General features: G+C 43.9%; 1 protein-coding gene across 7 annotated transcripts in view; it reads left to right on the top strand.

Moving 5' to 3' along the window:
- The window catches only part of STX8 (syntaxin 8), a 98,841-nt gene that overhangs the window by 13,865 nt on the left and 71,984 nt on the right, over positions 1 to 12,992 (top strand). For 3 of the 7 annotated variants that reach the window (XM_083804893.1, XM_083804894.1, XM_083804895.1), the window contains 2 exons: positions 588 to 712; positions 2,401 to 2,493. In XM_083804893.1, coding sequence (XP_083661019.1) covers positions 588 to 712; positions 2,401 to 2,493 — 218 coding nt within the window. Of the gene's footprint in view, positions 1 to 587; positions 713 to 860; positions 943 to 2,400; positions 2,494 to 2,883; positions 5,172 to 6,531; positions 12,351 to 12,992 lie in introns of those variants that run through there. The other 4 variants (XR_014573908.1, XR_014573909.1, XR_014573907.1 and 1 more) reach the window with 4 other exon arrangements.

The following is a 12,992-nucleotide window of genomic DNA, read 5'->3' as shown; positions in this document are numbered from 1 at the left end:
TAAAAGAAAACCTGTGCATCGATTACTTTTTCACGTTAAGTGTGTGCGTGCCTGTCTTCATGTTCATGGCAAACCAGGAACGCAGGGAAAAGTTCTCTGATTTCTGTCTGCATTAGTGTATCGATCATTTTACTGCTGGAAACTTTCAGGCTGTACCTCAGTGTTTTTAGAAGCTTGTGTCTCGATTGCAGAGCAAATACATGAAGAATATGTTGATTTCCACTAACCCTTTTTTGTCTTTGTAACAGTTTTGAATGCTGCATGTTTTACATGCTAGCAGAGTACTTAATGTGAATGGATTATAAAACGTATGGTATGCATTTCACCATGTAGTTTAATTGTTTGGTGCAAAATTAATTATCTTCTTGCTTTACTGCTTTCAGGCAGTGTTATGGAGCTTGCAGAATGCATTTGTTATTGGAGATAAGTGGATTCTTTCTGGCTAATTTCTTCTATGATTGCAGAGAACGGCGTGGAGTATGACAGATAGTTGCAGTTCCATCTCTGCCAGCCAGTCTTGCATGCATGAATTAGAGTGTGTGAGTTTTGTTTAAAACTTGAGAATTATTTAATGAAATTATTTTCAGATCTAGCCTAATGACTGGAGGGATCAAACGAGGTGTAACCAACCCGTGGCTCTTGGAAGAACCTGAGGAAACCAGAGGGCTTGGCTTTCACGATATCAGGCAGCAGCAGCGGAGGATCATAGAAGGTAAAAGAGTCTTTTTGTATGTTAGGAGCACCACTAGGACTCTGTGAGAGCCCTTGTTAGCAAATCCATGCACTAACTGGCACTGAAGTTTTATGATCTGGAGCTGTCAAACATGATACTTCCAGGTGGCTGTCTCCTGTGTTAGCAGGAGCGGTATTGTGCTTGCAGTGTTCTTAACTGGAAACATCTTCTCAAAGCAGCTTTTCAAAACTATCTCCATTTGGATTGAAGTGAGTAATCTGTGCCGTGACAGGGGAGGAGAAACCACTGAAACAGTTAATTGTGTTTCTGAACACATAAACTTGTGAGGTTTCTTTACAGTCAGATGCAAGTAATTCAATGATTGTCTTTTGTCTGCATTTTAGTGAAGTTGAGTGAGTAATTCCTGAGTATAGCTTGATTTAACCCTGGACAGGTGAGATTTTCACAAGACTAATGTGATTTTGCCCGTAGTTATGGTTTAAGTTTGCAGTGGAGATCTCATTAATTGCACTGACTGGAGTGGTATTAGTGCTGTGCTTCAAGCGAGGTATGTGTTAGATGTATTGTTGAATTGGAATTAGGTAAGAATTAACTGACCTAAAAAGATTTTGGCCCTCAGCATAAGGAATAGATTCCTTAACTTTAGCAGTGTTGGAAAGCCTCTGCCTGAGGACCCCAGGTGGGTAATGAGGTAATTCCTGTGTAATTAAAGTATTGGAAGTGATCAAGTGAAATCAGTCTCCAGATAAGGCCCACTCGAGTCTGTGTGTGAGCAAAGGTTAGAGCTACGGTTCAGGAGAATGGCACAAACTCTATTTGGATGCCCCAGGAGAAACCTCAAGCTCCAGTTTTGATTACATCCCAGATATTCCTTTGGGGAGGCTAAAAAAAAAAAAAGGTATTGGTGACTAGGCTTTCACCCTGTTGAAGGGAAGCAAATGGGTTCTGACCATCCGCTATGGCTTTTGGCTCTCTGGCTGCAGCCAGCTGCCCTCTCAGGCGGTCTCACTCTGTGCAACATCACTGCTTTTCACTTGGTCGGACCGCTGACAGTCCTGCCTACAGCACCTCTCCTTGTTCTGCTTCGTGACTTCGCTGGGCACGGAGAGCTGCACGTCACGGTTAAGGCGCTGGCGAAGGGCTGTGCAGCACCACCAAACTGCAAGAGCAGAGATAACACGGGGCTTCCTAGAGGAGTGCCTGCAGAGCTGATGGGAGCACCTCAAACTTCAGTTGCCCGCATTGTCCCCTCTGTCTCAGGCTCTCTTCCATGTGCTCTGTATCCTCTTGCAGCTTTAAAAATCTATTTGAATTCTTTGGTGCTTGCATCACCTGTTTGTCTTTTATTCATGTTAAAAGTTTCTTGGAAAATTTAAGAAGGCTAATCAGGGATCTGTATGTGTGTGCCAGAAAATCTCCTACATTTATGATTGAGTAACAGCTGGATGTTGAATTCTTGGATTTTTTGGGACCCCCAGCTAAATGTCCCAGCCAGAGCAGACAAATTAATTACCCATCACTCACATTATTTTAGGAGTGTTGTTGCCATAAGGATTCATTTTCATGTTGTGTTGATGTCTTTTTCTTAATACCTTTTAACTCTTTAAACACAGAGTAGATCTTTCTTCACTTCTACATCTTTTGTGGTACGTTGCCTGGCTTACTGGCAATTTTTTTCACGTAATTTCATGTAATTTCTGATGCAGAGCAAGATGCTGGACTTGACGCTCTTTCTTCAATCATATCCCGGCAAAAGCAAATGGGACAGGAAATTGGGAACGAGCTGGATGAACAGAATGGTAAGAACAAGAGCCACAGAGACCTATTTTTATGTAAGACTGTTTCATTTCTTTTAGTCTTCATACAATGGCATTGCTTTTTCACCCACAAAGTAACAAGACAATACTGTAAAGGTTTCTGTAACAACGACTCCTGCAGATTCTATGCATTCATGAACTGTTTATTTTGCCTTACTTGTGCATAAAATTTGTAACACTTGGTATATTTTTATGAAAGCTGTCTTTGGGAAAACAAGGATTGGAGGTTGTTTGTACGTAGTACAAAATTAATTTTATACTTGGATCTTCTGCATTTTTCAGTGATTCTATTCTAATGGCTTTTTTTTTTTAAATGGCAATCTTTTATTTGTTTCTGAGTTTCATTTGAACATTCTTACTCTGTGTCTTTAGTTATTAGCTGAATGGAAAAATCTTGAGCCAGCAATTAAAGGAGAAGCATTGTATTGTTTGCTACAAATAATTTGGATTTTGAAGACTTCGTGAATTGAATGTAGGATCAAGTTAAGTGCAATATTGAAATAGAATAGTACTTACTTCTTTAAACAGAGCCAGTATCCAAATGGCGGAATTGCTCTCCTGTTAAATGTGCTTTGTTATTCACTTAATTGTTTGCCTGACATCAACTGTCCCTAGGAGAGCAGATCCTCTAGTCCTTCTGACTTTTTCATTTCTTACAATATGGTAATAGTTCAATTAGAGCCTTGGAGCCCTGCCAGTCTTCTCCCTTGCACAAAGACTTGAGCCATATGGTTTATCTTTGGGTTGTGTTGTGCTTAACCACTGGGAAGGTAAATGTCCTTTTACTTGCTAATAAATGATACGCTTAAATCGGCTTCTTCGCAGACCTGTGTTTTTCCCTTGTATTTCTCGGCATGCCTGCTCGTAGCGAGGGGGTTCCCGAATTAACAATCACATAACAGAAAGTGCTGCCTGGGAGCTCCGTTCCAACTGAGTGAAGTGAGGCTGCGGCTTTCTCGTGTTTGCCTTGTATACATGTTCTGGCTAAATCCAGGAGGGATGAGAAATGTCTAGAATATGTCATTGTTAATCTTAAGATTGTTAAGAAATGGTTTGCACAGCTGGGAGAAACTATGCTTAGTGCTCTTGTCATATTTTGATCCTCCGCCTCATCTGAGTAAAGACATTTTCAATTAGAAATCTCAGTTTCATAAGTTTCTTCTATTAACTGTTGTTTAAAAAGTCACATTAATTGTTTTTTTTCTCTAAATAGAAAACAGGTGGGAAGCATGAGTGTGTTTACTAATTCTTTGTGAAACCTTGGTTTCTCATCAGGAAAATATATAATCTGTGTCCCATTTCCCTCTCTTGGGGGTCGGGGGAGGTTCCCCAAATCCTTATGTTCTGGGACTCCGAAGGTTATGTGCATTGTACCATTGCATTTCTGCGTGACCATACCAGGCTTTTTCTAGCAATGAAGCCTTGAAACGTCTCTGAAATTGGGAATGTATTTAACCCTCCTTTTCACAAATAGTGCAAATAATGCCAGTTTTGTTTGACTTGCTTGTCTTGCAGATATTTACAAAGCCTAGAGTAAAATTCTTTGTTTTTGTATGAGCTCTTCTGGGACCTACAAGCAACTCTTTCTCAAAAGAAAAGCTTTCCCAAGTGCTGGGGGTAAAAAGCTGTGAGGATTGCCTGCTGCTGACTGCAGGCTAGGTTCTGCGGGCAGGGAAAACGCGGAGTTGTCTGTGCTGCTCACTGCCCCAGAATCGCAAGAATAAAGCCTACCTACCAGTCATGTAGAGTGCCTTGTTTATAGGTCTTTGGCACCCTGAAAAAGTAGGGAAGCAGTCTGACTTCTGCAGACGGAGGGTCACAGCACTGAGTGCTTGGCTTCTCTACTACCAAGCAAGTTGAACTTCCATGTTTTCTCCGACTTGGTGCAATTCTTTGCTTTTGCGGATATGGGGGATATGGTAGGGTGTCTCATGCCACTGGCACGCTGGAAAAGCTGAAATCCCTAGCAATATTTTCCAACGTCTACTTTCCCTTTACGCATCTTATTTTATGCCCTGTGCTTAATTGTCCGCAGACTTTTCTCAGGCACTTTGCCAATATTGTGTCACTATTACACTGTCAGGTTGATGAGCATAACTGCCCTGTAATTTCCCCTTGCTCGGAATCTCTTTCCTTCCTCGTGCTGAGTGATAATGGCATCGTCTGTATTGTGGCAAGGCAGGGGAAGTTCGTCTTCATTAAGTGCTGCATCAATATTTCTTTTTATTTGAGTCAAATTTTCCATCAAGCTGTATGCTTCTGTGGGAAGCTCGACTTCCACATCGCTAACCTGCTTTGGACATTCCCACCTTCTGCAACTAATTAGGTGCCTTTAGCTCGTTCTGGCTTTGGAGCTAGAGCTTGCGATAAAATACAACTTAATTCAGAAGTAGCTGATGTTGTCTGATAGTTAACGCAACACAATTCAGAGCGCTGGATAAGTGTAATTATTTTCCAGACAATGTGCTTTTTTCCTTCCCTAGCAGTTCAAGCTCTCTGTTCGCTGAGCTATTTGCACTTCCCAGTTCTTCAGGCTAGCCGGAGGCATTTTCCCCTGAGTACCAGTTGGTGTAGCTGTGCATTTGCAGATTTCTCCAGCCGCAGAAAGTAGTGGAGGCATCCAGATTAATTATGCAAAGTTTACTTCTTGAGTAGAGCCGGTACGTGTAAATTCTTTTGTGTTTGTTAAATGACTGAAAAATGATTAAACTTCGCTTTTAGAAGGGTGGTTACTTGGCAGTATCTATTTTTACTTCACTGGTGGGCTGACAGGCATGACAAGGAGTAATGCTCGAGGTTTGTAAGAGGGCATCTCAAGGCATCCTGGAAATGAGCCTCGTGGGGCGGCTGCTGCCATCCGGGGAAGTTTGGGCTCTGCAGAAGGTTTGATTCGGGCAGGCTGGGGGACACCAGCTTCCTCTGAGCCCGCCTTTCAGCCGGTGGCTGAGCTGCCATCCCAGCCGGCAGGCACCGAGAGGGGGGACTCTGGTGTGATGCCTCCAGCCTGCCTTATGTGTCCAGCTCAGGACAGAGCGGCCGTGCCCTGGAAAAGCCTGTTTTTTCCTCACTGATCATAAGTGAGCCTGGGCTCGGACGGAGGTGGCTGCTTTGCAGACATCTGCCCTGAGCAAATGAATCCTACCCTTTGATTTCACTGCAATGCTTCCAAGTTTTAATTGGAGTCTCATGTCATTCTTTACTCAGATTTTCATTATAGCTCTGTCCTTGAGATTTTATGGCTCTGTGCTAAGCTGAGGGTCCTTTTCAAACCTCCTGAGCGTAGTATTTTGCACTGATGAGCAAAGTAGAAGCAGGGTACCAGGAGACATTGTTTTTTTTCCAGCCTCGGGAGTCTGCTAGCAGTGGGAGAGATGGGGGATTAGCAAAAGAATTTTCCCATCGTTAATTCCGATTTTGGCCCCAGAAAACTTTCTGTATTCCTTTCATCTGTTACATGAAAAAAAAAAAAAAAAGGCAAGAAAATAGTGCAAATGTCCTCTGGCCCTGTTGATGAGGCAATCTAATCTAGTGCAATAATTTTTGGAAGAATGCTTTCAGAAATTCTAAATGCTGTTTGTTTTACCCTTATAGAGATGTTGTTTTCTCATTGCGGCATGCTTGCATGAGAATATACAACCCTTAATGATGAACGGTAAATACTGGTAGCTTGCAAAATGTGTAGCGTTTGGCATTTTTACCATATTACTCCCCATTTGGTATACAAACGGGATTCTTTTGCTCCCTGCCCCTTTAAAACTTGTCAGAGCATAAATATGTTCATAAATGGATGAGCTGCAAAAAAAGACGACTGTTTATGTCCTTTTACTGGTCAAGGGAAAGCTGTACACAGAGTGAATATTCAGGACGTTCTTAACAAAAAATGGCTCTTAAGTAAGTGAGCTGTCGTAATGGTGTTTTGATTACGCAGTTATGTAAGATTTTCAATTTCTCACCAGTGAAATTTCTAAAACCAACCAAAAAGCATTAGCTGTCTTTTTTTGTTTTTGTTTTTTTCAATAGCTTTGCAGATAGGTTGCTGTGTCTTAGCAGACAGCGTGCAAGCCCGAGGTGTACTCGGCTCAGCTGTCCCCGTGAACCTGACACGGTGCTGTCCAAGCACGATCTGTTGATGCCACTTGAGCCCTGTTCTGGTGTTGCTCCGTATACACGTACAGAAGTATTCCTGTGAAATCAAAGAAAATGAGTGAAAGTGTTCTTGGTGATGCAGTGGCTTGTTGAAAACAACTTCTACATCAGGGATCCGATTTGTACCTCCTCGGGCAGTCTTCAATCACAAGTCAGTCGCTTCTGGTGCAGAGAGCCCACTTGGTATTTGTGAAATGCTCCTCCCAGAAATTCTTTTACATGGCTATTGCATAATCAAAATGGAACCCTGAAGTAGTTTCACGTTTCTGTTTATTAAGAACATTTTGATGTAATACAAACTAATTAGTATTGTGTATGGAGTATGTATGAGTTATGAGACTAAAACCGGTAGAGCAATGGATATATTACCTCATTGTTAGGGTTAGTTTGTAAATAAGAAATGATTAAAGATTAAATTTAAAATTTTTAAAAGTGTTCATCTTGTCTAAACAGTTTTCATCAGATAGAGTACAATCCTCCACCCTTTGACCCCCCACGTGAGGTGGCTCGAGTCTTCTGGTGTGGGTTTGAAGGTGTTCAGCATTCCTTGAGAAATGCTGAGCACCGGCAGCTTCAGGTTCTTTAAAAGCCTCTGAAGAGAAGCATATGTTTTTAATATTCAGATTTTAAATAACCATCCCTAGCTTGACTGACCTCATACAATGCAGATAGATTTTTATTTTGCTTCCTGAGCTTATTGTATAGAATAGGAATGACTTCAGTTTTATTGGGAAATGTTCTGTCTTTATTGCATGCTGTTTAGTTGGAGTTAACCCTTCTTAGGGGAAAAATTAACACCCGTGTTAAACGTTGCCTTTTGTCATCAGGGATCTAAATAGGGGAATACTCAGTCTCAATATGAACACTCAGAAGTTAGGGAGTGCCAAAATTGAGGTTAGATGACACTCTCCTCGTGTGTATTTCTAGGCTTAAAACAATCACACATTTTTTTTTCTGCAGGTCCTGCCTCACTTTGTGCATACGACTCGATCTCTTCTGGGTTGAATTGAATTTATGTAGTGATGAAAACTATTTGTCAAGTCTCTGCTCCACTTCTTCCAGGTGTGGGGAAATGTTTAGTGATTAAGGTAACAGTTGTAAAAGGTTTTTATGGCAGCAGCAGCAGAACACTGCCTTAGCACATAAAACTATCTCTACTTCTGCTGGGAGCTCTGAGTGATGCTGGTTAACCCCTCCTAACCAAGCTTTCTTAAAAGTGATTTCCTCCTGGGTGTCTGACCTACCGGTGCAGGGTCTGCAGAGGTTTTGACACTGCTGCTTACCAGAAATCGGTGAGGACCATGCCCTGGGTGTAATGAAGTACAGTGCAATACGAAGTACTGATTGGAAGGACGGAGGAGGTTTGCTTTATATGCGCAGCTTTGTGAGAGGTTCAAAACCTTATTTACTGGACACCCAAAATACACCTTAACTATTAATTTTCTTGTTTCCTTCTGGGTTGGGACTGATGGTGTTTCATATCCCAAGGAAGCTGTCAAAATCAAAATACACTCATTTTTCCTGTCAAGAGGGCCGTTGGAGGGCCTACAAGGAAGCTTTTAACTCTCCAGAGCAGAGTTTGAGCGGTGTGCAGTCCATAAGAGATGCAGCCTTGTGCTGGATGAGGAGGACAAAACAAAATGTCTGTGCTGCCTGCTGAAGGCTATGTGCAATGAAAACTTAGGTTTTCATTTTTTCAAAATGAAAAAAAGTATCTACACAAAGCAGCGTTATTTGTAGCATTTCCTAACCTTTTATGTCCATGACTTTGCTGCTTCAGTGTTTCCAGTGTTTGTGTATATGTAAAATTTCCTGCCATTCTTAAACAGAAAACTGGCAAAACCTGAAAAGTGCAGTGTGGATCTGTCTCCAAACGTGGGTCAGCAGCCTGATGAGAACACCTACGCAGGGCCCCCTGCAACGGAGGCTGACGGGGTAATTTTACCGGTGTTGGATGATGCGGAGCAGCATGGGAGGTGTGAGCTGTCTTGCCAGTGGGCTTCCCGGACAGTTGCTGACAGCAGCGTTAAGAGTGAGGCGTAAGCGGCTTTGTGTTCCTTTTCAGGCTCTGGTAGGGTGGGTTTCCAGCAGCCAAACGCTGCTGGGAGCTCTGGCGTGACAAACGGCCATTTGTAAGTATTGATGGGAGGAGAGATCTGCAGTGGCTCTCGTTTTTAAGGATCAGGTGTGTCAAATAAGCTTGAATTCATTCTATGGAAGAGCGTTGTGAGTAGGGGAAAAGAAGCAGACATCAGTTTGACTTATGAGACAGAATCAAAACCATTCTTAAGACATTCTTGTAAGTCGTCCATGGCAGCGTGGGTTCAAATGAGTCATCTTCAATAGATGTGAAGTTGATTGGATAATTACACTCAGAAATTTAGGACTGGTGATTCATAATTGGATTAGAAGGCTGTGTTGAGTTGGGCTGCATAGGTCTTGCTGGTTCTGTTCAGCTCTTTCCTTAAGGACGCAGATGATGAAGTATGTAGCGTGCTTATTCAACTCCCATGTAATACAAGAATGAGAAAGACTGCAGCTATGCTGAGAGTAGTGCTAGAATTCCTCCAAATGATCTTGACGAATTAGAGTGAAATTCAGTCAGGCCACCTGTAAAGGGTGACGCTTCTGTGAGGATTAATTTGATTCAAAATGAGCAACTAATCCTTAGGAGAAGCACTTGGGGAGTACAGTGTATGGGGTCACAACCTGAACGTGACCGAGTACTGTAATACTGTGGAAAGGGCCCTGTGCGAACCACTGCTGCCTGGACAATACGTGATCCTGATCGCATTGGCGCTGAGAAGGGACAGCGTGCAGCTTGTCCCGCGCTCTTCAAGGCAATGTGGACCAGGTGGGGATGGCCCCAAGGGCAGGCAAAAGCATGACTTAAACACTGAGCCGTGACCCGCAAGGGAAGATGGACTGCTGCGGTGGCTCCGCTTCAAGAGGTGAGGGCCGGGACAGGAGCGCGAGGTTCCTGCAGGCCGAAGCAGGCCGCTTGGAGCGGCGGGCCCACGGAGCAGGGAAGCTCCGCCACCAGCAGCGAGGCGGTCGGTGTCCGGAGGTTGTGCGATGTCTTCGAGGACATGTTTGTGCCGGACAGTGGTGTTGCTTGAGCCGAGTTAGAGCAGGAGGTGGACCAGACAACTTCTTACTGTCTGCTGTGACCTCCTCCAGCTTTTTCTTTCCCGCCTCTTCTTTTCTGCAGCTTGGCTTCCTTCAGACTTGTCGTTCTCCTGCTTTTATTGAGCTGGTCTTTAATCTCCCCTTCTGAACGTAGCATCCTCGCTTTTGAAACCACCCTTCAGTATTCCAGCGCTCTTGCTCAACTGGTTCCCCTTCTGGGTCCTTTTCCATCTCTCTCTAACTTGTGCTAATGGGCAGGCATCGGGGTACTGCAGCTCCTGAGGCCACTGGAGAGTCTTAACGTGGAGAAAACAGCATTGTTCCGAAATGGCTGAGAAGTTTTGGCTGAAACTTTAATATATTCTTTTTTAAAAATTCATCTGGAAGCAGACATCCAAGTTGGGAATCTCGAGCCCGAGTCGTAAAAGTTTTTCATCATTTTGAGCAACTGAAAATAGGCCTTCTCATGGGAAGCAACAAATGGCCTTAATAGCAGGTCACGCTACTGAGCCTGTGTGTGTATTTTTGTTATGCTCTGCGTACACATAATAATGGGAGATGATACTTTTTCTTTCGGTATTTTTTCTAGCTTTGTGCAGTGCTTACAGAAACAGATAAACCAGCAAGGCACAACCTGGATGAGGATGAAAGCGTTACACTTCTGAAATTTGACTGGGCTCCTACATACTAACACACATACACAATGAGCCTGTCTGGCCTCTTGGCACGAAGAGCGTTTTTCCTTGAATAGTTCAAGCCGTAAAATAACTGTTCAACATTTGTCTTCTCAATTATGTGGATTTTTCCACAGTTAGTCAATCCCTACCTCACCCATACCGCTGTGTGGGGGGGAAGCTGTCTTCCTTCATCTGTCTTCATGGTGATCCGAAATGCTGGGGAAATTACTGCTGAGGAAAAATTAGTTTCTAACTCTTTTTTTTAAGCCTTGCAGGATTTCGTGATAAGAATTATGATCTTAAACGTCTTGATCGTTAAGTCTTGTCGTTAGTTTTGTAGCAGGGCTTATGGAAAGCTGTAATAGGGATGTAAGCCTCAACTTTTAGCAAAAGAGAGGTTTTTCCCCATCTGCTTCTTCAGGCGTTTGATTTAAGCTGTTTAAAAAGAAAACAAAACCTAACTGTAATTGTAGATATTTTAACACTCTGATGATTTTTTCCATGTTAATTTAGCTTTTCCCTGTTCAAAATCACAGATTGAGACTGTAGAGAGGGGATTTATTTTCCTAGCCTGCTTTCCTACTTCCTTATGGTGACTGTCTGTCATGCATCGTAAAGAAGCAGAAAGGCACAAGCCCAGCCTGTTCCCCGTTACAGCTCCTTTTTGGTAAATTGCATACCTGTCTGCGAGCAACTGGAATTATATATCCCAGCCTCTGCTTGTAGAAAAGAAAGGCAGAAAATAAATTGTCCCCTGTAGAACTGCCTGTCCTAGCAGCCCTAGGAGACTATTGTGGAAGTTTTTGTAGAACGTTATTTATTTTCCCCTCACAGATAATACTCTGGTATTATCTATCTGGCTCATTCTCCATGAGTACTGTCTGTTTTTTTTTTTTTTTTTAGCTGAATCAGGGAAGGTTTTAATTGCATGCTAGAGACTGGGTCCCAAGCTGTTTCTAGCTTGTTCTCTGTAAGCTTGCGTTCAATGTGAACAGGATGTGTCTGAGGCGTGTTCTGCTTCAGCATTTTCCGATGATGATATATCATCGCTGTCTCTGGGCAATATTTTACTCTTGAATCATTAAGCACTACTTATTTAAAAATAAAACAGTATTTTTAGGCTATATCCTATTTGTGGCAATGAAATGCAGCTTGAGAGTTTAGACTTTATAAGACTAACTTCAGCGCTTCCTCTGTCTCTTCCCTTCTTGAGAGGATTTTTTGAGGATTTATGGGGAAGCAGTAGGTGATTCCTCCGTCCTGCGTCACTTGATAACTTGCGTGCCTAAGCGTTATTGGGAAGAAGGTAATACTCAGGCTTAGAAGAAAGTCATGCTTGGTAGGAACCATATGCTCTTGCGTCATGGTGATTTTGGTGAGTGGGCTGCTGGATGTTTAAATAGGCTTTTAATAGATTTCCCAGAAAACTTGTAGGGTCAAAACCTGAATGGTTACAACACAGGAGAGAATAAGAAAACCATGTTTCTGGCCGAGTTGTTATCGTGAGGTATTGCTGGAATCCGAAGAGTGCTTTGAACCTAATTTACTCACCGCTGAGTCAGTTGGTGAATTCTCTCCTGCAGATTCTCCTGTATTTCTCATTATCTCAAAATGTGACTCGAGCCCATTTCTCCTCGTGTCTGAATGAAGAAACTCTCCTTGCTGACTCTCCTGTTCTCCCAGACACTGAGTAGAACGAGTTACTCCTCGGATGCTTTTGTGGAGCCCTCTGGTGAGCTGTCTGCTGGTGGCTCGCTCTGCCTGGGGCCGCTGGCGGTGGCTCGGCCAACACCGAGCCGGTGCTCAGCGCAGCTCACGATAGCAGGCGAGTTTGGTGTCCCCAGGGGAGCTGGGCTCAGGGTGGCAGGCAACAGGCACCATTTGCAGGTACGGCACTGGGAGGAGGATCTGCGTTGCAGTTTTGGGCTGCTGGATGCTGCGTTTTAATGTTCCAGTGCCAGAGAGTTCAGCCTGCAGGGGCTGCGGTGGCTGTGGTGTGTGCAGGGGTTTCAGCGCCTCCCGTGTTAGACCCTCTTTCTTTAGGGGCAGGTAGATACAGTGTGAGAATCAGCTTGGGTGCGGAGTTGAGGGGAGGTGGCGGGGTGGGATGTAGGGTTAGTGGGGAGAGCTGGAGGAGGCTGGGCACGGGGCAATGCTTCCTGCAGCCTGGTGGGGTTGTGCTGCCTGCGGGTGCTTTGAGCAGCGGTGGCAGAGCCGTGCAGGCAGGGAGCTGGGGTGGCTTTGGTGGCATCGGGGATGTCCCCACCTGAGACACGGTTCGGGCTGTTCCGTCCCGGCCCTGCTGCGGAGCGGCTCTGAACACGCAGCCCGTGGCGGCCGTGCCGGGATCTGATAGCCCCGGCCATGTTCATCAGCTGCCGGGCAGCTTCAGGTCTGTGCTGATCTGTTCTGCAATAAATAACGTAACATATGGAATCGCTTTGGTAATCAGCACCTCTCAGAACCAGAAAATGAAATGAAATGAAACATCTTGTAGTGCTCTGGCCATAGCAAGAAGCAGACAGCAGG

The sequence above is a fragment of the Anser anser genome (genome assembly GCF_964211835.1).
Source record: "Anser anser genome assembly, chromosome: 19".
In the NCBI taxonomy this organism is placed as follows: domain Eukaryota; kingdom Metazoa; phylum Chordata; class Aves; order Anseriformes; family Anatidae; genus Anser; species Anser anser.
The sequence above is the reverse complement of the archived record's forward strand: the minus strand, read 5'-3'. Positions and strand labels throughout refer to the sequence as shown.